The sequence below is a fragment of the Nymphaea colorata genome, chromosome 2 (assembly GCF_008831285.2).
Source record: "Nymphaea colorata isolate Beijing-Zhang1983 chromosome 2, ASM883128v2, whole genome shotgun sequence".
NCBI lineage: Eukaryota > Viridiplantae > Streptophyta > Magnoliopsida > Nymphaeales > Nymphaeaceae > Nymphaea > Nymphaea colorata.
In genome coordinates, this window is record NC_045139.1 from 18,767,891 (window position 1) to 18,790,629 (window position 22,739).

Below are 22,739 nucleotides of genomic sequence, written 5' to 3' on the forward strand. Positions count from 1 at the left end.
TTTCCAGGAATTTCAAAATTTCCTTTAGTAAACTCTGAATCGTTTTCAAAGTTTAATCAGTGTCCAAATATGAATTGAGGACGATGTCGGGGTTGATTGTCTCTGTTCGACATCTTTTTGTTACAGAATGTCGAATATAACAACATGAAATGCATGTTCAGTTGAAAAAAGAAAAATGAGAAGCATGGCAACAACCTAGGTAGCGACTTATATGGAGGAAGATAGTTTCTTTTACCTCCCAAAAAAAGAACATCAATTTGCTGCCAATGTAGAAAGTTTCAATTGTAAGAAGACATGGAAGGAAGCAATGAAAGATAAAAGTGAAAAAAAAGGGGAATGAAGAACTAAAAAGGTTCCCCTTTCTGGCAGCAGTTGAGACTTGAGAGAGGGAAGAAGAGAGAAAGAGCCTGTATGAAGGCGTCGAGGATGAGGGTCGACCGGCGGAGAGAAGGGCAACATCAGAAGCGGTGAGAATAATCTTTTCTCATCGAAAAAAACGAATAGGTTATCTTTCCAGACACATTATCCGCTTCAAACGGGACCTCACAAACCCTGCATCATTAGTTTGACCCTTGGATTTGTGGACCCTGTATCACAAGTCGGATTTAGGTAGTTCGACATTTAGTTCGACTACGATTACAAATTGGATCCAAAGTAATCTCCTAAGCGTTGCACCTGAATCCATATTGGCGGCGCTCCTCCATAGTTTGCTCTGAGATGGCGAAAGATTTTGTGCTATTGCATTATAGTCAATGAAGTTAGAGAAACTAAAGGTTCATATTTTCCTTTGTTTCCATCTCCTTGCTTCTTTCATAAATTTTATGGGAACATAGTGATTCAAATGCTCATTCTTAGGTTTCGGACTCTAAACTTAATAACAAGCTTTATAAGGCGTTCGAATATTAATGAGCTGAATATGATCAAATTCAGATATGAGGCGTACAGACTTGACATAATTATCTACCCATCTGTGACAGCAATGCGCTTTCATACAACAAGAAATGAAGGGGGAAGGAAGAAAACTTAGAACTAATTGATCTTTTGAAGTATACTTGGACAAGTTCCGCAGAATTACATATTATCTGGACTTTCCCTCAAATTTGCTCAATCACTCGAAGTTGTTGAGCATGCAACTGACGTGACTACTTTTTTTGATTAATTTGGGCACGCACCTCTTCAGCCATACGCTTTCTTCACTTTCCTCTATATCTATGCATCTTTCTGTGCCCTGAATGGCGTAGAAACCAAGGAGGGGGAGAAAAATGGTGCGCCTAAATCTTTCCTACTTGTGCCTATGGCTGTGCGTAAGCATGGCACTGTGCCATGCTCATACAGACCCAAGCAATATTGACGTTGGTAGTTCTGATAGTGGCTTCGGGAAGGGTGAAGGCTTTGGTTTTGGAAGTGGTCCGTTCGGGGGCGGCGGTGGTGGCAGCGGTCAAGATGGATCAGGATATGGGTATGGTGGTGGACAAGGTGGTGAAGGTAGTGGCTATGGTCAAGGTAGTGGAGTAGGCGGCGGTGGTGGTGGTGGTGGCGGCGGCGGTTATGGCGAAGGGGGTGGCTTCGGGTATGGCCCAGGTGGTGGCAGTGGTTATGGTTCTGGTGAAGGTGGTGGTGGTGGTGGCGGTGGTTACGGTCAGGGTGGTGGCTTTGGCTATGGGCCAGGTGTTGGTAGTGGTTACGGCTTTGGCTCTGGTTTTGGTCAAGGTGGTGATGGAGGTGGTGGTGGCGGTGGCGGTAGATATGGTCAAGGTAGTGGCTTCGACCATGGGCCAGGTGATGGTCGTGGTTCTGGCTCTGGTTATGGTCAAGGTGGCGGTGGTGGAGGCAGTGGCTCTGGTGGTTATGATGAAGGTGGTGAAGGCAGTGGCTCTGGCTCCGGTTATGGTCATGGTCTTGGTGGTGGGGGAGAAGGTGGAGGCAGTGGTAGCGAAGGCGGAGGCATTGGTTATGGTGGTAGTAGTGGCCATGGTTCTCGTTATGGCCCAGGCGGTGGCGGAAGTGGTGGCTACGACAGTGGGTATGGCCAAGGCGGTGTTTCTGGAGGAGGTGGGGGTGGCGGCGGCGGCTCTGGTTATGGACAAGGCCGTGGTGGGGGATATGGTTCCGGTACTGGAAGTGGTCAGGGTGCTGGCGGTCCTCATTATGGCAGAGGCCGTGGAGGAGGAGGCGGCGGCGGCGGTGGTGGTCAAGGTGGTGACAACTATGGCCCTGGTTCTGGAAGTGGCAGTGGTGGAGGAGGTGGTCCTGAGGGAAACTATAACCCTGGGTCTGGAGGTGGCGGCGGAGGCAGGGGCAGCGGCGGAAATACTTGCGCTTGCCCACCAATCGCTTCAACTGGCAACGGCAGGCCAAAAGAAGTTGCAAAAACCGGTGACAAATCTTAGGCCAATGTGGCATGGCTGTGCTCGTTCAGCAATGAATTATACATGTGCAGGCTGTTCTTGTTATTAATAAATAAAGCATATTCATCAGAAATCCAAAGTGTCTTGAAGCTTTCCATTTGCATTACCTCGGCTACATGACCTCGGCATTTTCATATTGCCTCCTCCAAGCCAACCCCCATGTTAATGAGGTTGAGGTTCGCTCGAAAATGCTTAAAGCGTAGACTGCTACAGGATTGGTTGCAGTATCTCCCATGATGCTCCTCATGGAATTCTGCAGATTTTACCTCTATCTCTTATTTTCCTACCTTTTCCCTTACAAATGAAAATCCACACTTATCTGGTTTATCAGACTTCATCTTTCTGCTTTTCTAGTTTCTTCCTTACAAAATGAAAATCTATGTCATAATTAGATCATTTCTGGCCTAAAAAACCTCGCTGCAAGATATCTCGATACTGTATTGTCGCCACACAACACAATATTGTGAAAGCCACCTTGAAGTCAACTTTGAGTGGGAAAACTAACATTCTGGCTGTAGTTAAGCCAAGCTAAAGCTCCTCTAGCTGATGCTTCGTACTCTGCTATTAAGGTTGCCTAGGATCTCAAAGCTCAGACCTTCCCCTCGTCTGACCTTAAATTCTTGGTTTCTAACATGTAGCATGAATTTAACATTCATGGTTTAAACTAAAAATATCTCAAAACACACCTTTTAATGTAGTCTCGGATCTAAGATCCGGAGCTATCAAACGCAACGTAATGGTGGTTGGTTGAGGCCCATGTTAAAGATTTGATCCCATAAATATATGATCCATTGGTGATTGCATGTCGTTTTGGTGTCCAACACAGTCACCATCAGTATACTTTTGAAAGAGAAGGAATTTGGATCTCAAAATCCAGTAGTTCCTTTTATATACCACAAGATCCCGTCGTTTTTAGTATCATTCATACATAAATTGAAGAAGCCTTACTGATAGGCAATATCATGTTGAGCAATTAGAGTAATGCCACCACAATGCCTCTCAAGAAAAATTTCTTGCACTGTACTTAGATATGCTTTAGGGTTTTTTTTGTTTTTTTCCAATGCCTTGACAGGAAGGCCGAGTACTCATGTTTGCGTCGCCGCTGAGAAAGAACCCCATTAGTGTTGTTTATGGTAACCTCCAAAGTAGACTTGCTGGAGATAGGGCGTGTCACTTTTATTTCACTTCCAAGGATAAATATTCTCACTTGTTTATGCTCACTTCAACATCCAAAGTAACAAGTCAATTTGAGCACGGAAAAATTTAACTTTAGACTCTTTTGACACTAATATTGATAAGAACCAGCCTCATAATTTTTGGAAAAAATTGCTGAAAATCGTCCAATAGACATCCCAAGTTAATATCCGTTGTCATGCCCATTGAGATCTCAAAGTTTTTAATTTTGTCTTTTGGATTTGGAAAAATATCAACCGCCAAAGGAAGGAAAGATACTATTGGCATTTGGTCCAATTTCAGTAAGGGGGTGATTCAATGGTAGAGGAGGAGGTCTCAGATGAACAGTTGAACGCGTTCTGTCTCAGTTGAACTCTCCCCTCTCAAACACGAGAACGCCTTCAAACCATGCTACTAGTAGTTTTATCCTCCTTTTTTGGTCTTTTGATTGGTGAGATAACAATGGTTGAAGAGAATATCCCAGACCTTTGGTCTGATATGTTCTTCTCTCCTCTCTAGTAAATGCTGTAAGGTTTAACCTGAACTGAGTTGATTGTTTTCAACAGTTGCAAGTCGGTGTTCGAGAGCATTTACAAGCCAGAAAGAGGGGATGCCAATATATATGATTTGGATCGGATATCCAACCAAACTGTCATATCGGATTTGTGTTTAAGAAATGACATCCGATCAGATTCTGGTATAAATAAATATTCAATCAGATTTTAATTTCAAATAAATATCCTATATCGAATGTTCTTAGACTTTGGAAATCGGCCAAGTTCAGTTCAAAATTTGGATTCAGATTCAGATATGAATGTAAAAATCAGATACAAACCAGATTCAAATTGTGAAATCAGATTTCGGAATGGAATTCAGATATGGCCTTTCTTTGTTCTTATAAACCTGAATTTGAATATGAATATGTGAATATCTGAAAAAAAAAAACGGATACAGTGCTTTTGAGATTAGGGTTCAAGGTTGGCCCTCAAACGTCATTTGTCAAAACCGAAAGGAAACGCAAATTATCTCTGTCAACCAAACAAATGAAGATGAAGTTCTTTGCAGGCATGCTCGGATGTAGCACATCTTTCTCTTCGGCTAGAGGAAGAGGGGTCAAAAGTATTTATAGCAACAATAGGAGCTCTGCTCAGGCTTGTGTGTTGCTCTTAAAACCTAAGACCCGGAAACCTTAATGCGTTTTTATTCACATATTTTAGTAAGAATGTGCCTAAACCCAGCTATCTTGTTGAAGAAAAAAAGAAGACAGCCCTAAGTAGGCGTAGGAATCCTCCTAACGGTCAAGTATTTCTTTAATTGTGTTAAGAAAATTTTCATTAGCCACCTTGGATCTTCCATTTCAGAAAAGGTCTTCATATTGCTAACTCTCGTTGGTCTGAGTCGCTTTTTATTTAGGCCTTGTTTCTTTCTCTCTCACTTTCCTGTCAAATTGGGTCATTATGCTCAAGATAGCACTCCATTTTTGTTCTAGCTAGGGATAACGGGCATGCATTTTGTGTACCATCTTCTTACATATTACTTCTATTGAGAACTTCAAAAATGTATTCCATGATTAATTTTGCCACTTTAGGTTTAACTGTTTTTGGAATAATGCTTAAAAATAATTTTAGGGGCCAGTATTTAGTTTGTAGTCGTAAAAAGAGTCACCATTTCGGTTTATATATATATATATATATATATATATATATATATATATATATATGGTCTACCGGTTTCTCAGCAGCTTCAAAAAAGGCAACCTCATTCATCATCTTGGGAAAGTCGTTCACATTTCCATTGGATCATTAATTTACTTTTAAAAAAATGTAGATTTTGACTTGGGCAGTATTTTATAGATGTGAGTCCCCGTTTTTTTCAATCCCAGGAAATAGAAAGAACAACAAAAAATGTTAAACTTCAATAATGAAAAGGAATCGTATGGGGGAGGTGGGATTGAGTTTGGCCTTGAAAATGGCATGACTACCCAAGAAAATTCTCTTTCAATAATGCTGGGGCCTATTTCTTATTTATGTATTTGTTGAACTCAAACAAGAAAACTCGTTCAAATCTGCAGAACATTTTTCAAATCTGCAGAACATTTAACTACAGTTAAGTAACACCAAGTATATTTATATCCCTCAAATTTTGCATTTGTCATGAAAGTGATAGGTGAAGGTGATCTTTTTTCTCTAAAGAAACTTGATAAGAGAAATTCTCGTAATACCTAGAAATTTTACTTTTCCACATCATAACGGGAGACAATAAACTAAAAAAAAACGAGAGAAAACTATCCTGCTTTTCTTAGAATCGTTATGTTTCTAAGAAATATGAGCCAGGATGGGAGAACAAAAAATAGAAGTATCGCTCATAGCTAACGTTAGGGATTTAAAAGGAACAGATTGAGATTTGACAGAATTATTATGACATTTAATGATCGTATATTGCCTACTCAGACCCCTGAGTTGAATTTAGATTTGGAGATATATGTAACCAGATTTTTAGAATCGATATGCTGCTAGATCCCGAGTTCAAATTCAATCGTTATTCAAATTCAGAACTTCTTAACGCTTCCATCTTAGTGGATCTAGGTTCAGAACATTGTCATCGGTAATACTCAACGTCGAACTTCCACGAGCAGAAGATCAGTGTGATTGGGTAGACCACGTCCCGGAAAACAAGATAGACCTCGAATTTGCTGAATTTTTTTTATTAGAAAGAGTCCGAGTACGCATTAATTCCTGTTTCCGCGGCCACGAACTGTGGAAGGAAGAGAGGGAGAGACAGACAGAGAGTAAGGATGGATCCGACAAAGGTAAGCGGTTCAACAATTTTTGTCCTTTATTTTGAATCTCTGCTCATGTTTGATCTCATAATTGTGTGGAAATTCTCTTTCCTTCGCTTCTTTTGATGCTGTTTTCTTGCCTTCTGTTGCTATTCCAAGTTTATTATTCTCCTTATTATTTTTCTTTTTTGCTTGTTCTCTCGATTTTTCCTTGAATATTTGCTCCATGGTGATTCCAGAATGTTCCATCTGGGGCTTTCAACTCCCCATACTTCACCCCCAACTCTGGCGCACCCGTTTGGAATAACAACTTCTCTCTGACCATCGGATGCAGAGGTACCTGTTTGCTTCCATTACTTTCTCTTCATTTTTCACCTCAATCATGTTCCTTCGGATTAATGTGGCTGAGTTTAGAGATTTATGCGATTGCCCATTTGCTCCGTTTGGTTTGAGGTTTTATTACTGTTGGGAATTTACGTCATTTAATGTTGGTTAGTTTGTTTTTTTCTTTTATCCTGGTCGTCTATTGTCATTAATTAGTCGATTGCGTCGGCATCGTGATTCGATCACAGTGTCTTGGCGGGCGAGTTTAAACTGTCACGCTCTTTTTGGTAATGGAACTCCAGATTTTTGCCATCAATTTGGCATAGTGAAGGTGAAATTCTCGCCTTCTTCTTGTGTCCTTTTCGTTTTTCCATAATTATGCAGTTATTTTGCATTTAATTTTTCTTTTTGTAGGGCCAATTCTGCTGGAGGATTATCACCTGAATGAAAAACTTGCCAACTTTGATAGGGAGAGGATACCAGAGGCGTGTTGTTCATGCTAGAGGAGCTAGTGCGAAGGGTTTCTTTGAGGTCACCCATGATGTTTCTCACCTAACATGCGCTGATTCCCTCCGAGCACCAGGAGTTCAAACTCCTGTTATTGTTCGGCTCTCAACTGTTATTCATGAACGTGGTAGCCCAGAGAGGCAGAGACCCTCGTGGTTTTTCCGTTAAGTTTTACACAAGGGAGGTATGTCAGAAAGCTATTCAAGAAGATTGTTGCTATTGATTCTATGATTGAACATTCATTGGCAGGCATATTTCCTCTATTCTTATGTGTAATAAGATTATTTTTCCATCACAATGCCTGAAATTTTATGATATTAAGGTTTAAGCTTTAGATTTGCTTGAAAGAGGTCAGCATCCAAAAGATCTCTCATATTTTCCTTTGCTTTTGTTGTATGATCACATGCATATTTTCCGTCGTCATGACAATACTCTTTTTTGGCTGAATGAAGCATCTATTGGTTGTAGGACAACTTTGATATGGTTGGCAATAATTTCCCTGTCTTCTTCATTCGTAATGGAATCAAGTTCCCTGACATGGTGCATAGCTTGAAGCCCTACCAAAGATTCATATACAGGAGAATTGTAGGATTCTTGACTTCTTTTCTCATCACCCTGAAAGCTTGCACATATTCACTTTTCTCGTTGATGATGTTGGTATTCCAGCAGATTACAGACATATGGAAGGCTTTGGGGTGAATACTTATACTATGCTCAATAAGGCAGGATGGGCAGTTTCTGTCAAATTCCACTGAAACCCACATGTAGAGTGAAGTCCTTGTTGGATGACGAGGCTGTAATGGTTGAGGTACCAACCACAGTCATGCTACTAAGGATCTTCATGACTCCATTGCTGCTGGAAAGTTTCCTGAATGGAAAGTATTCATCCCAACCGTTCCACCTGAAGATGTCGACAAGTTTGAATTTGACCCCTTGGACGTTACCAAGACGTGGCCAGAGGACATACTACCCCTTCAGCCAGTTGGTCGCTTGGTCTTCAACAAGAACATTGATTACTTCTTTAACGAGAACGAGCAATTCGCCTTTTTCCCTGCCATTTTTGTACCAGGAATTTATTATTCAGAAGACAAATTGCTGCAAAGAAGGACCTTCTCATATGCAGGATAGAAGCACCGTCTTGGACCAAGTTATCTGATGCTTCCAGCAAATGCTCCAAAGTGCTCTCACCATAACAATCATTATGATGGACACATGAATTTATGCACTGGGATGAATCGGTATGCATTTTCATTGTTAACCCCAGGTCTTTTTGATAGTTTTCCCAATTAAAGCAAGGCCTGATCACACTATTCAATCATAATTGATGTCAATCTTTTCCTGATTTGCCGTCTATAATCAGCTTAACCTAATCCTATGAGAACTCTTTTAGGCCTCTGTTTAGTGCCACTTAGATTTTCTGCTTACCAATGATTCATGAGGTGTCCTGTCCTGTATCATCTTTTGTTGGCTTCTTATTTATTTGACAATTTCAACTCAATAACTTTTCAGGTTGATTACTTCCCTTCGAGGTTTGATCCAGTGTGTCATGCTGAGAGATATCCTATTCCACCTTACAACATTGTTGAAAGGAGGGAGAAGGTATGCTTTGGTGAAGCTTGTTATATATGTTGAGGCCGTGTATGAAAATTCATGTGTCATTTTAATAATGATAAAAGATGTCTATGATTAATACAAAAAAAAAAACTTTTATTGGAACAAAAAAGGAAACTGCAAAAAAAGGATTTGAGAATTTGATAAAGGTAAAATTTATCAGTTTCAGTCTATATATACATATGGTTATGACCAATATACCTTTTAAGCACTAAAAAAGTATTTTCGTTTTTTGTTCCGCTTATAATTTTATCTCATAAATATTTTATTATCTCATAAATGTTATCTCATACTTATGTTTAGCGTTATTTCATACATCCGTCTATTATCTTATTATCTCATAAATATTTTATTATTTCATAAACATCATCTCATATTTATGTTATCTCATACATCCATCTATTATCTCATAAGCCTTTTGTTATCTTATAAACATTATCTCATTTATGTTTAGTGTTATCTCATACATTTATCAATTTGCTCATTATCTCACAAATCTTTTATTATTTCATACACTATCTCATGTTTATTTTTTATTTCATACATAGTTGTTATCTCACGCACGTGCATATGTAATGCTTGGGCATAGAAGTAAATGTATATATCATAGTATAGTTCACATCTGGCATACGTTCGTTACATACACGGTGCGACGTATCTAATTCTTTGGGAGCAAAACACGTGGGTCTTTTCACCAGTTATTCGTTTCTCCTCAATTTGAAACATACTTCAAACATACTTTGTAAACGAACGTGCAGTGTGTCCATATTGGGAAAGAGAACAATTTCTAGCAGCCAAGAGAGAGATATTGTCCATTCGCTCGAAACAGGTTGGTGATGCGTCCCGCCTCTGGAGTTATTATTGTCTGTTTCTTGGCAAGCAAGAGAGGTTCATCCATCGATGGGCTGAAGCGTTGTCTGACGCAAGAGTGACTCACTAATTACGAAGCGTTTGGCTGTCATACTGGTCTTAGGTTGGCTTTTACTTTTTATTGCTTCAGTCTCTCTTAATCTTATTCGCCAGCTTTGGAAAAGTCGATCCTAATGCGAGCCGTCCCACCCACACCAGCGAGTGCAGACACGCCCACGCCCAGAGAAACACACCGTTCCTATAATTTGGACATTGCGAAATGTAAGCACTTGTCTGTTTACCTGAAAATGGGCTTTTGTAAAATAACTCCTAAAATACTGAAATTTCTTAACTTGATTTTTCAGATAAGTGGACATCCTATATAATTATCTGATTTATATATCAACGCCCAGAAGCTTTATATAGACACCCACACAACTAAATTCCAACTTACAGAGAAAGGACACAATGACAGCTTCTCTATATCTTGTTGTACATTCTTCGTCATTAAATGAAAAAGGAGACTGATCACAACAACACTGGGGGCCATAGTGGACGATTTTTGGAGCCATGGAAACATCGAGGTCCACCTTCATTTGGTCAAACATGATTTGGTGGTAATATTTGACTGACAGTCAGCTCGTCCAGCTATAACTCAATCCCTTTTGAGTCTTGCCTATCTGTTAACATGGAAGCCTGCAATTTAGTCTGACGCACCGATCCCAAGCAGATGACTAATGAGATTAGCTACTCCTGTGCAAGCGTCACAAAAAACTCACAACTCTAATCTAATTTATGCAAAAGGAGACCAACTACTTGGTCTATTTGATAAATATGCTAAAATAGGCTTTGGAAATTCAAGGCCACCAACCATGCCGAGACATGGATGCACAGGCCCACGGACCTGACCCCTTACCTTCTTTTGGATTGAAGCCTCTATAGGACAAATGATTGCGATTATCCAGAATATCACAAACAATTAAAGCTCAATAAAGAAGGCGAAGTTTTTATTAGGAAGAAGCGTAATACATACATGGCATTTATACAGCAGATAAATTAATTACATGGCGCAAGCCAAAACAGAACAATATTTCACCTGTAATGCTATTTACTTGGCATAAGGCCATAAGACCATGATTCCCTAGTTGAATCACAAGCTAGCTAGAAGAAGCAGTGGAGGCACTCGGTTGACTTGATTCAACAACCTTGTGTCTCGATGGTGGGCCGCAAATGCTCAACACAACCTGGATATTAGATAGATTTATTTCTTCGTGTCATCTCATCACATCCACAAAACAGTATCACCACCAAGCTATATAAAAATATGAAAACATATTGTATCCCCACAAGCTATATTAATATCTGAAAACATAGAAGTTAAAGGAACTCACCGGCAAGAATACTAGCCCATGTAAGAATCCAATAAGGACAAGAGCGAGGTACATTTGGAAATAATAAACCTACACAATGGAAAACGATGAGTCCCAAGGGGAAAGGCTCTTATAGAAGCGTTTCGGAGAATTACTCATAACACATGAGAAGTAATAGGGAAACAAATCGGCCTTTAAAAAGTCCAAGATCTGCTGCTACATACCACGAAGATTTCAGAACGGGCAAAACGAAGAACGATCACACCTACAAGTTTGGTAAGTGTAATGCCGCTGCAAGTCATCAAAGCAGAGCTTCTCAGTAAATCGATTTATCAACAAAGAAATCAGCGAACAAACGAAAGAAAACAAATAGCCAACGGCAAACTGTTCTCCCAAATTTTTTATTGAAAAAAGCAACAAAAATTGTTATACTACCTGAAGACCGAAGCACCCATGGTTCTAAGTGCTTCTCGCATTCTCTCTGCTTTATCTCCATGGCTTAACTGGAAAGAGAAGAAAAAAGAGAAATAGTGAGTTTGAAGAAAATAATCCCATGAATTGGGTCATATCATATATCACCCATCAGATAAACTGCAGGCACCAAAGCTTGACCAAACGAGAGAATTGGAATCATAAACACATATAAAAAGGAACTACTGCAACCAACAGGAACAAAGGAGAGAGCAATCAATGCATTTTATTATTATGAAAATTAGAAGTGTTGCGAAAAGAAACAAATCACAAACAAATAAAGGAAAAGAATCACAAATTTGAGCAGGAAAGCAACTAATGAGTAATTGCAAAAAATTAGTCACTAAAACATCAAAGCATGCAACAAAAATTACTACAAAGGAAAAATCATCCCAAAAAGTATGCTAAGATGCTGCTGCTAAAAGAGAAAGGAAATATTTGTCCTAATTTACTGTTTCTAGATTTGCATGGATTAGAAGATCATGGTAGGGATGGTACTAACCACAAAGGCATGTGTTATATGAACACAAAATTCAACTGCAATACCCACAGACATCACCAGGTTCACAACAGAGACTGCATTCAATTGAATCCCCAAAAGCGCCATTATCCCCTGCAGACATGCAGCACCATAATTTTAAGACAAAATTACGTGATCAAAATTACATGCCATCAACACTATAAACCCGATGTAGCATTATTTTGCTATCAACAGAATATATCCAAAACATGTCCTTTTTGTGATCATCACCTGTTTCGTGGACAGCGTTAAACTAAAAAGCACCCTATGAAGAAGAATTTAGAAATTATATATGACAAAAGAAAACAAACACCGTTATATATATATATATATATATATATATATATATATATATATATAATTGCTAGGATGGAAGCTGCCTACCATTATATCCAAGACAATCATAGCTAATACCAGTAAAATGATTGTTGAGATCCACAAGCTGCATATCAAAAGAAAAAGCAAATAAATGAAAGCACCAAACACTCAACAAATTAGGAGGAAGCTACAATGTTAATACCTCAAAAGTTTAGCCCATATTTACGAGTGTAAGAAACCTTGAGGGACTTATTAAGGGGATTGTTAAGTGATTGGTTGTCCTAGTTCCTAAGCTTTTTCAGACTGTAAACAAAACTGCTAAGAGGCAGGTCAGAATTCACAAATCGGGTGCCGAGCCTGATGCGGGAGTAGGCCGGGTTGCTACAATGGTACCAGTCAAACCTAGGGTCCCACACATGTAAACTTGTGTGCTTTAAGAAGGTGAATTGTATCACCTCAAAATTTGAGTCCCGCATTTAAGAATGTGAGGAAACTTGGGGGACTTATTAAAGGGGTTGTTTAAGTGATTGGCTTTCTTGATTTCTATTTTTTTTTTGGCTTGAAACCAAAACTAATAGGGGGCGAGTTTGAATCCACCAAATTGGGAACCTTCGCTCAATGTGGAAGTGGGTTGGGTTGTTACACAGAAAATATGTAACAAAAGTATGATAGAAAAAAAACTAAGGCTAACAATAAATCAATTAAAACATAATATGAAGAAAAAATGCATACCTGGAGGTAATAACAAGGCATACGATAAACACAGTACCTGAAAACATTACAACAGAGTCATTCCAACAAAAGATAGATGTGAAAAGTAAAAATAATATAAGAATCTCCCAAACAAAAAGAATTAACATATCTTTGCATGCACATTGAGTGACAATAATGGAATTCATGTCTTCTACATGTTAAAGATTATAATGTCATATGTCTGTGGACACTCATTTATGACATGCAAAGAGAGAGAAAGAGTTTTTATATACTACAAAAACAGTAACCACACACACATTACAGACAAAATAAAACGAAAAGGAATTATGTTGGACGACAAAATAACTTTTAAGCAAGATAAAACATGATGCCTTGCACCAACCAATCAATAATTTCACTCCACCTCATTAAGTTTCAATATTTTTCCTGTCTGGAGATAATGCAGCACTGTTTGCTGCTGCATGACATTTCCATGAAGGTAGCACATAATTAATTGTGTCACCAAACAGATTGCCAGCATGCAAATCCTCTCTTTTAATAGTGCTCTGAAAAAATTTGGACAAGAAAACTATCTTGCCTATCATTAGACAAGTGTTGGAGAAAAGAGAGATCTTAAGAACTACAGAGGGCCAAGTGCAGCCGGATGGAAGAGTACATGAAATGAAAAGGAAAATAAACATGGCCAGCAGGGCATTGAACATGTATACACACACACAATGCAAGATTAACAAATTTGTTAGTGTTTATTAATTTACGAATAAACAAATAGTAATTAAACATAAATATAGTTACATTAAAACAATTTTTATTTTAGTTCCCTTTCTATATACTGATTAAGGAACTGATCACTTTTCTAATCTTGATATGCTACCCTATTGCCTTTTAAATCTTCAATATTTTTTAAATACTTTTATTTCCTAAATTTGACGACAATAGACTAGGTCAAGGTTGACTAAGCCCACTTTCCAGATAAATATGCCCTGGTGCTTACCCAGGCTTTGTTGATGCATCACACTCCCTCTTGACTTATACTACTAGATACATCCAGCATTTTCAAAGTTAAACTTCACACAAAAAAAAAGGAAGTAACGTCGGTTCCTAATATTGACCTGAATCATCTGCAACAGTTACATATCTAGGGTAAGCAACAATTAACAAATGATAGAAGTGACCACAAAAACAAAACGACCCCATAGACAAGAGGAATTCAACAAGAAAACTTTTGAACAGGATCAGTAGTCTGCAGCAACTCTGCATGGGAAATACTAACCAAGAGCTATGCAAATGTTGATCAATGCCGTTTTCCATATGTTAAGATACTGTTCAAAGAATATGTAAAACACGGAATACGGAAATACTTCAATCTGCAACAGACAAGAATGAACACAGAATCTTCAGGACCTCAAACTCATACAGTTAGCAGTGAAACAAGCAAACGTAAGAAATTAGTAAGAGAAAACAAACCACATTTTCCCAGGAAAGCAAGCAAAGAGAGAGGTGCTTGTAAGAAATTAGAAAAGAAAAGGAAATGTCATGTAAAAGAAATTAGAAAATAAAAAGGCATATTCCTTATAAAATAATTGTAGTATACAACAAAATGAAGAAGTTATAATCCACCAAAATGAACAGCTAACAACTCATCACATGCTAGAACAAAAAAGGCACATTCCTCGTGACAAAGAAGTAATAATCCACTAAAATCAACAGCTATCAAGTATTAAATCATCACAAGCTAATCAAGTTTACCAGCTTTCTCTGCCATTGTCAAACTAACAGCTTGCCCACAAGCAATTATCAGCCAAAAGACTTCATGTGACAGGAACAAACATGACAACAAGTACCCATCACCTCAGAAAGTCGGAAAAGCTTTCTACTAGGGCTGTTTGGGCGGGTCTGGGCCTGCTTTGGTATGGGTATCATGTTGTCATCTAATTTGCAACAAATTGGTTCCGGGTCTAGGTCTATTTGAATTGTACCAATCAAAACTGTACCAGTTAAGATAATAAACATGTTATTAGGGCACAAAACACATGTCGCAAACGTATCACTTGCTGCCCTATCTCTCTTATTGTTCCTCCTCATCTGTCTTCTTCTTCATCTTCTTTTCTGTGTTGTATGATTGCTAGACAGGGGATTGTCCAGTCTATCTCCACAGTAATCGGTGCAATTCTTTTCAATTCGCATTTTCCTTTTCCCCTTGCCAAGCTTGGTAGCACAAGCTTGTAACTCGAGCAAGGGCCCATGGGATCATTTCCTTTCCCCTCCCTACTTTGTTCTGATTGGTTCCCTGAGATTAAAGCCATGCAGCCACTCCTTTGCCAACTAAAGCTTCTCCTTCCCAAGAGTAAATTAAACATACTTGGACATTTAGGCAAAGTAATGCACTTTTCACAGTATATCTTGGAAAATATTCTCAAGAAATGGTTTAGATTCTTGAAAAGTGATCATTGGAGGTCAAAATTTTGAGCTGAAAATATGGCCATTTACCTTTAATGAGTCAGAAACCACAGAAGCAAATTTTTTTGCAGCACGCATTGAATTTACATAATCAACCTGCATAAGATGTTTTCAAATAGATGAAGGAGGAAAATACAACATGTAAAGATAAGAAGCATCTGTAGAATAGTGGAGATTGTACTTGTTTATTAAGGGGTGTATGATATGTACGGAACTCCGAAGCGTGAATAATTCCATTTTCATATCCTATGACAATCACACAAAAATGAATCAATACATAAGATCCAATGGAAAAGAAAGGGAAAGACACAATTTTCAATATAGATGATCTATTTGTTAATGATGTTGATGTAATAGACCGTGAAAGAAGAAAGTAATGGAACCTTCAAGATCCACGCTATTGGAGTATGCTCCACGACCACCCTTGGCACAATCACTAGAAGGTAAAGCATTAAGAAACCAAGGGAGTCTCTCCTTGAACTGTGCTGTAGATGGACGCCCTCTAGCTAGTTCTGAGTTAAGAAAGCACTGAATCCTCTAGTGTCAGTTGCGATTAAAGAAATCCATTGTTTTGAATATTTCAAAAGCATATAATGATATGTCCTATCTGCATTAAAAAACTTAAATTGGAAAAGAAATTGACAGTCTATTCACACCAAAAGAAACTCAGCTTGTGCAACCATATTAAGTTGGTAAATTACCGTAGTACAATCTTTGCATGCCTCACTAATTCCACATGATCCACTACCTGATGGACAGCAGGGAGGCTGAGGCAACAAGAAAGTCACACATTTTCAGTATATAACAACATATGTGCATTGGTAACCAACTCCAAAAATAATATCCAAACATTTGACATACAGGAAACAGATCTGAAGGTAACGTCTGAAGCTTCAAGTGCTAAATAACATCCCAGTTATTTAATACAGGATCCAATGAAGAGTCTTAAATCAAGTTAGATGATATAATGAACTAAAGGCACAGAGTACAAAAACCACATGAAAGTTAAAGAGACAGTTGCCAAATGTTGCACATGATACTGAATCATATACAAATTTCAAATTAGCATGCCTAGCAAGTATCCAGATTGCCAACTTGAAGTTGGTGTATCCTCAAGCCTAAGTCACACGGATGCTGCTATTTGGCAGCCGCACCCAAGTCGTGTCACTCGAGAAAGCGTGCGGCCTAGATTCGCACCCAATGAAGGTCAACAAGAACCGTGTGCGGTCAGCCACACCCGACCAGTTTCGCCCATTTTGGACGTGCACCCAACTCGCGTCAAACGTGAGACAGGTGCAATCAAACTGTGCCAAGCTTATTTTTGTCATTTTTTGATATTTTTATTTCTTAAATTTTTAAGCAAGAAAAAAAGGGATGAGGGCACAATCGCCTTCTTTCTCTCCTCCTCGTGCGTCCCTCTTTCACTCCTTCCTAGTGTGTACCTCTTTATTTCAGGCAGAAGATTGAAGATTTCTGGCCACTAAAATCTTCGAATGGGTCAAACGGCGGCCAGCGGCGACATGCAACGGGTCTCTGAGTAGAACGGCGGTTTCTCAGCCTCATTTCCAGCGGTTTCTCAGCCTTGTTTCTGGAAGTTTCTCAACCTTATTTTGGCAGCCTTATTTCCAACGAAATGGCAGTCTCAGCTGCATTTCTGGTGATTACTCAGCCTTATTTCCGGTGGTTTACCTGTCTGTTGTTTGATTTCTGCCGTGCACTTCTCAGCTTTATTCATTTTGCTGTTTTTCCATGCTCTGTTTCTGCTGTATCACTGATTCAACTAATGATTCATGGCCACAGGTGGTGCTATTTTTCTGTTTTATGCATAGATCAGTTCATGTTATTAAGACTTGAGTGATTTAACTTATATGTACTGTTTTTGCTGTTTCTCCCAGTTTATATTTGCTGTTTTTCTGTGTCTTGTTTTTACTTGTTTAGCATGACTTTTAGTTTCATTTTATTAGCTTATGTTAACATTTCCATCAATAAACTAACCTGGCTTCCTTGATGATGCTGCATGGGGCTTAGAAATAGGAATCATTATGAAGAATAGCATAATTGCCAAAATGCTACAGAAAATCTTGTCATCAAGCAAAAATTTAACTGAAGCAAAACAGAACATAATAAAAAAGACAAATGACAAGGTCAAACCAAGAAACACAAATGCTGCCCAAACACCCATCAGCAAAATAGTTTGTCGTGAGAAAATAAATAAAACATCGGTAGTATTTTGTAATTTTATTAAATAGGGAGAGGTTCACTTACTATTTCTTACACATTTGATGTACTTGAATGTTATTTCCCTATATCTCTATTTAAGTGAGAGGAAGGGATATTCTAAAGGGTGGTCTCTCTCTCTCTCTCTCTCTCTCTCTCTCTCTCTCGTGTTCAACATGGTATCAAAGCGGTGAACGTCTGGGAATCTCTATAATCAATCGGTGCTCTTTTCAACTCCCTTTCTCTCCATTCTCACCAACGCTGTCTGATTTGCTTGGGCAGTTCTTCTGCTAGTATCTTTTAGACCAACCTAGGGTTTCTTAAAACCCTAGGTCGATGTCCTCTTGAAGTCGTCCGGTGGATCACGCTTGCAAGTCTGAAGGTTTTGGCTTGTCGTTGAAGTCATGCATTGGAGCAGCCTTGAAGTCGTGCGTTGGAACTGATGTCACGTTGGCATTTCCAGAGTTGCAGATGCCACACATGCAAATCGGTATTTTTCTTTGGGTTGTCGTTAAAGTTGTGCACAGTTGATGGCTTTCTGCTCACGTCTGACTTGAAGAAGTATACTTAAAAGTAAACTTAAGAGATGTTAGCATAATCAGTCTTGAGAGTATCTAAATCAAACTTTTAACTGGACTTCTTAATATTTCGGGGATTGTCTCTTGCCAAGCCCTTACCGATCTCTAGATTTACAAAATGTTGTGACAAGCTGAGCAGCTTGAGGGGGAGTGTCGTAAGAAAAGAAATAAAACAACATGGGTAGTATTTTGCAATTTTATTAAATAGGGAGAGGTTCACTTATTATTTCTTACACATTTGATGTACTTAAATGTTATTTCCCTAAATCTCTATTTAAGTGAGAGGAGGGGATAATCTAAAGGATGGTCTCTCTCTCTCTCTCTCTCGTGTTCAACATAGATCAATAAGCATTTCATAAATCCACAATGGCTTGCCTGATCATCAGGTGGGCAGTAGCTTCCATTTGTAAATTTGCGACAGCAACCAAAAGCTTCTGGAGAGATCCATACTAGAAAATCATCAAGCCATGAGGCAGCAGGCTTGGCTATATAGCTTGACTCTGGTGTTAATGCTGCTTTAGCTATCTGAAGCAAAACAATGGAATCATAAGTTCTAGAGAAATACAAAGGCATCTGAATAGCAAAAAATGTGAGACATACAAATATTCCGCCCAAATAGAATGCGAGATAATCAATCGAAAGTATGGTTAGCAAAATATCAATCAATAATTCAAGGTCCTAGGTCCTCCATCCACAATTCAAACAAACTGACTCTTGGAGTTAGGTATCGACTAACGGTAGGTTAGACTCAATGCAACTAACAGATAATTCATGCATTTGAGAGCTCAAACACAAATTACCTAACTAAGTTGATTAAAATTGAGAATCCTGTAGCTATTAGGAAAGTGCAAGGGGGTGAAAGGGATTTCACTTGAACAGAAAAGTAGACGGCAAATACTTTATGCAGCTCATTGAATGAAGTTATGAAATGGGGGAAAAAGCATGACTCAAAGCAAAAATTGTAAGTTTTGATGATTACCCAACAGACAAGGAAAAGCATGTTTACAGAAAAAAATAATGAAGCCAGGGTCGGCAAGAAGAAATTCTGAATGGAAGATATGAAAATTTTCGAAGATAAGAAAGTTAACATTATACAAAAATATTTATAAATCAAATTATTCATTTCAGATACCAATTGGGTTAATAAGTATAAACCTAGAAAGATAAGTGCAAACTTAGAAAGAGGTGGCTGCAAATTGATGAAACAGAATACATCTGAAGACCTACACAACAATTCAAAAGGGCTGCCACCCCCTGTAGACACAAATGCAGTCAAGGTTGTAGCACCATGACAATAAAAATGATAAATCTCCTGTAAAATATAGATAGTTCATACTTCATACAATAAGCTCGAGGGGTACACATGGAGATTCCCACAAATAATTTCATTAATTAGAAGTAAGCAATATCCTATGTAGTTAAAAGCACCAAATAACCTAATGGATGAAGGCCTAAGTAGAGCTAGTCAATCCTAAAAGGCTAAAACAAAGAAAAGAAACAACGAAAAAATCAAAAGGGGAAAATGGGGGTTCCCACTACCCGTCCTCCCCCCCCCCGCCCGCCCCCCCCCCCCTCCCCCACCCACCCACATAAGAGAAAGTAGTTTTGAAATTTCCCCACCTCAATTAACATTTAAACATTTAGCAAAGGCCCAACAAGTATAGGTCTTCAAGATAATATTTTTGGTTTTGCCTGCCCAGGTGCTCCAGTCTAGGTGCCTAAGCCATCACCCCCTCGCCTAGGCCTGCTTTTGACTATGCTAACGACATCTGATTTCTTCTTCAAGATTAACGTTAGAAAATATTGAAAATATATATTAGTGTGACAAATAATAGAAAAAATAAAGTGGACACTTCTCGAGGGTACCATAAAGAATAAAAAGCAAAAATGACCAAAAAGTCTGTGAATATGATTGCTGAATTCAAGCATAAACAGGTACTTGTGTACACAAAAGGAACATTAGCCAGCCATATTGTCAGTTTTTACACCTCCCTCAAAGTTGCAGTGAAGCGAGTGAAGAATAGAAGCAACTTTCAAATAAAAAATGGTGTCATTTGTCATATTTTCAGTACTTATTGCGACACACACACATTTTTCACTCATAAAATTGGGAAATTTTGGCAGAAAGAGCACATCATTGTCTCCACATTGCAGCAGGATTGGAGACACAAGCACTACACCATATTCTACACCCATTGAGAAGGTACTGGTTTTTCCAACAGCTTGATACGTAGCATGTTGTTACGTGAACTATCGGAAGAGAATAAGAGGATGCAGTAGTTGAACCATAAACTACAGTTTAAAGCTAAACATTTTATAAACAAGAGGGATAATACTGTTAAAAAGTATGATGCAAAGTCTAATCTGTTGTGATACCATCTGGGACCCATATACTGGCTAGCCACAAGAACTTTTGTGCACGATGTCAGGCTTAAGGATATTAAATAGATAAAACAGAAAAGAATTGTCAAGAGATTAACCCCACTGATAATTATTATATTCATTTACTAAACTAGCATACCATTAAGTTGAAAATACAAGCATTGTCTGCTGAGAAGCAATTCCCAATTCTAGAATCCCGCAAGACCAGACCTTAAGGCATTAAATACCCTTCAATGACAGACCTACCGTAGATCTAATAAGACCAAAACTCAGAGGATTGTAACAGAGATCTGAAGGAACATACTGTATTGTTTTAAAACATTAGCAAACCTAAAACATAATAAATATCAGAAAATCATAAGTGATGTATGGTCACTCTGGGAGAAAAATAACCTCATTAAGTAGAGAATTTGAATTGCATTGGCTTATGGAACACAATTTGTTTGTATCCTGAGCTCCCAAGCTGAAATGTAACAATCTGTTAAGCTCCACAAAGATATAAACTAAAATAATCAACAATGATGTCAAATAATTATCAGACAGAAACAGTAAAAGATCCTTGCCAAACTCATATCAGTGAAATGATTGTCCAACTTCCCACAAGATGCCAGATCTCAATGTCATGGGCAAGCCTGGACTATTACATAGATAGTCCAGTTCCATATTAACAAATAACGGACAAGAATAACAAAATTCCAATCAGGTCCCATTAACAAACAAGCATAATAAAATCTTAGTCTAAAAACATAAAAGTAAACTATAAAATATTTAAAAATAAAGAACAAAAAGTTTTAGTCCCAAGCATTTGAGTTTCAAATAGTGAGATTTCATCTCACATTTTCACAATTTTCTTTAAAGTTGCCATATATCCATTCTACTACCAGGGTATTTCTCCAGACCATCAAATATATGCACCATTGTTTATGAAAATTTGAGAGTTTTGAAACCTATTCAAAAGAATTGAGAAGAAAGCTGATTTTCTTAAAGTATGACCAAGGATGAACTCTGGTTGATGAAAAAACAGTTTCCACAAAGGCTTATTCACTTGGTGCATTCCCAACCACCTTTCACTTCTTCGCTTATTTCCCTTTTCACTCCCCCTTCTTTTTCACAATTTTCTTTAAAGTTGCCATATGTCCATTCTACTACCAGGGTATTTCTCCAGACCATCAAATATATGCACCATTGTTTATGAAAATTTGAGAGTTTTGAAACCTATTCAAAAGAATTGAGAAGAAAGCTGATTTTCTTAAAGTATGACCAAGGATGAACTCTGGTTGATGAAAAACCAGTTTCCACAAAGGCTTATTCACTTGGTGCATTCCCAACCACCTTTCACTTCTTCGCTTATTTCCCTTTTCACTCCCCCTTCTTTAGGCTTCTTTCTTTCCCTTGCTAGAATATATTCATACATGGCTTGTTATTTATGTTCCTTTAAACAGAGAAATTTCATGTTTGACATCACTATTTTGGTTACCAAACAAGTCAAGTTAGGCAGAAGCCATCTTTTGTTTTAGGCAAGAAGGGAAATTTACCCCTCCAGTTCTATTTTATCTTCTGTCCTAGAACCATCATCTCTTCTTCATCAATAACATCACACGCCATTTATTCACTATGATGCTCTGTATCCCTTCTTCAACACCACCACCACCAACAAACCACCATTTCACTATCATAAGACCATTGCTATAGCTGCCACCATTACCCTTTTCACACCCACTACATTCACCATCATGCAGCCTCAATCAGCAATCTTGTAATCTCTCTCTCTCTCTCTCTCTCTTCAAAAACAACCCAAATATTTCTTTTTTGTTTCCCTAGGTGTGAAACAAAAAACTTATTGGAAGGAACATGAATCAGAACTCCTTGACTGAACTTTCTATTCATACTGTTCACTCAGCGAAACCAGGTCATAATTGAAACAGTGATACCCTACAAAAAGAAGAGGAGGAAAATGAAGGAAGCAGTGTCACCTATAGTTATAGTTCTTAACGACAAAGTATAATGGTGGACCAACTTTCAGGTAATCTGCCACGGCTTTGAAATAACCCTGTTCCAGAG

General features: G+C 38.3%; 2 protein-coding genes and 1 pseudogene across 3 annotated transcripts in view; 2 read left to right on the forward strand and 1 right to left on the reverse strand.

Moving 5' to 3' along the window:
• Positions 1 to 1,310: 1,310 nt before the first annotated feature.
• Positions 1,311 to 2,390, forward strand: LOC116247480 (glycine-rich cell wall structural protein 1.8-like). Its single transcript, XM_031619659.1, has one exon. The coding sequence runs from the start codon at positions 1,311 to 1,313 to the stop codon at positions 2,388 to 2,390; it is 1,080 nt and encodes a 359-aa protein (XP_031475519.1).
• A 3,873-nt stretch (positions 2,391 to 6,263) lies between these two features.
• LOC116248109 (catalase-3-like) lies at positions 6,264 to 8,823 on the forward strand (annotated as a pseudogene).
• A 1,807-nt stretch (positions 8,824 to 10,630) lies between these two features.
• LOC116247583 (uncharacterized) overlaps positions 10,631 to 22,739 on the reverse strand; it is a 54,961-nt gene continuing 42,852 nt past the window's right edge. For both annotated transcript variants that reach the window (XM_031619761.2, XM_031619760.2), the window contains 15 exons: positions 22,652 to 22,728; positions 21,072 to 21,141; positions 18,672 to 18,821; positions 16,203 to 16,268; positions 15,885 to 16,029; positions 15,683 to 15,747; positions 15,532 to 15,597; positions 14,315 to 14,408; positions 13,063 to 13,099; positions 12,397 to 12,454; positions 11,995 to 12,105; positions 11,457 to 11,524; positions 11,246 to 11,312; positions 11,043 to 11,111; positions 10,631 to 10,895 (listed from right to left, as the gene is read on the reverse strand). In XM_031619761.2, the coding sequence (XP_031475621.1) occupies positions 10,809 to 10,895; positions 11,043 to 11,111; positions 11,246 to 11,312; positions 11,457 to 11,524; positions 11,995 to 12,105; positions 12,397 to 12,454; positions 13,063 to 13,099; positions 14,315 to 14,408; positions 15,532 to 15,597; positions 15,683 to 15,747; positions 15,885 to 16,029; positions 16,203 to 16,268; positions 18,672 to 18,821; positions 21,072 to 21,141; positions 22,652 to 22,728 (1,230 nt within the window). In that variant the 3' untranslated portion in view covers positions 10,631 to 10,808. The remainder of the gene's footprint in view (positions 10,896 to 11,042; positions 11,112 to 11,245; positions 11,313 to 11,456; positions 11,525 to 11,994; positions 12,106 to 12,396; positions 12,455 to 13,062; positions 13,100 to 14,314; positions 14,409 to 15,531; positions 15,598 to 15,682; positions 15,748 to 15,884; positions 16,030 to 16,202; positions 16,269 to 18,671; positions 18,822 to 21,071; positions 21,142 to 22,651; positions 22,729 to 22,739) is intronic.

Bases quoted from the DNA above. Each gene is read 5' to 3' on its own strand.
- LOC116247480 (XM_031619659.1), top strand. From the start codon at position 1,311: ATGGCACTGTGCCATGCTCATACAGACCCAAGCAATATTGACGTTGGT.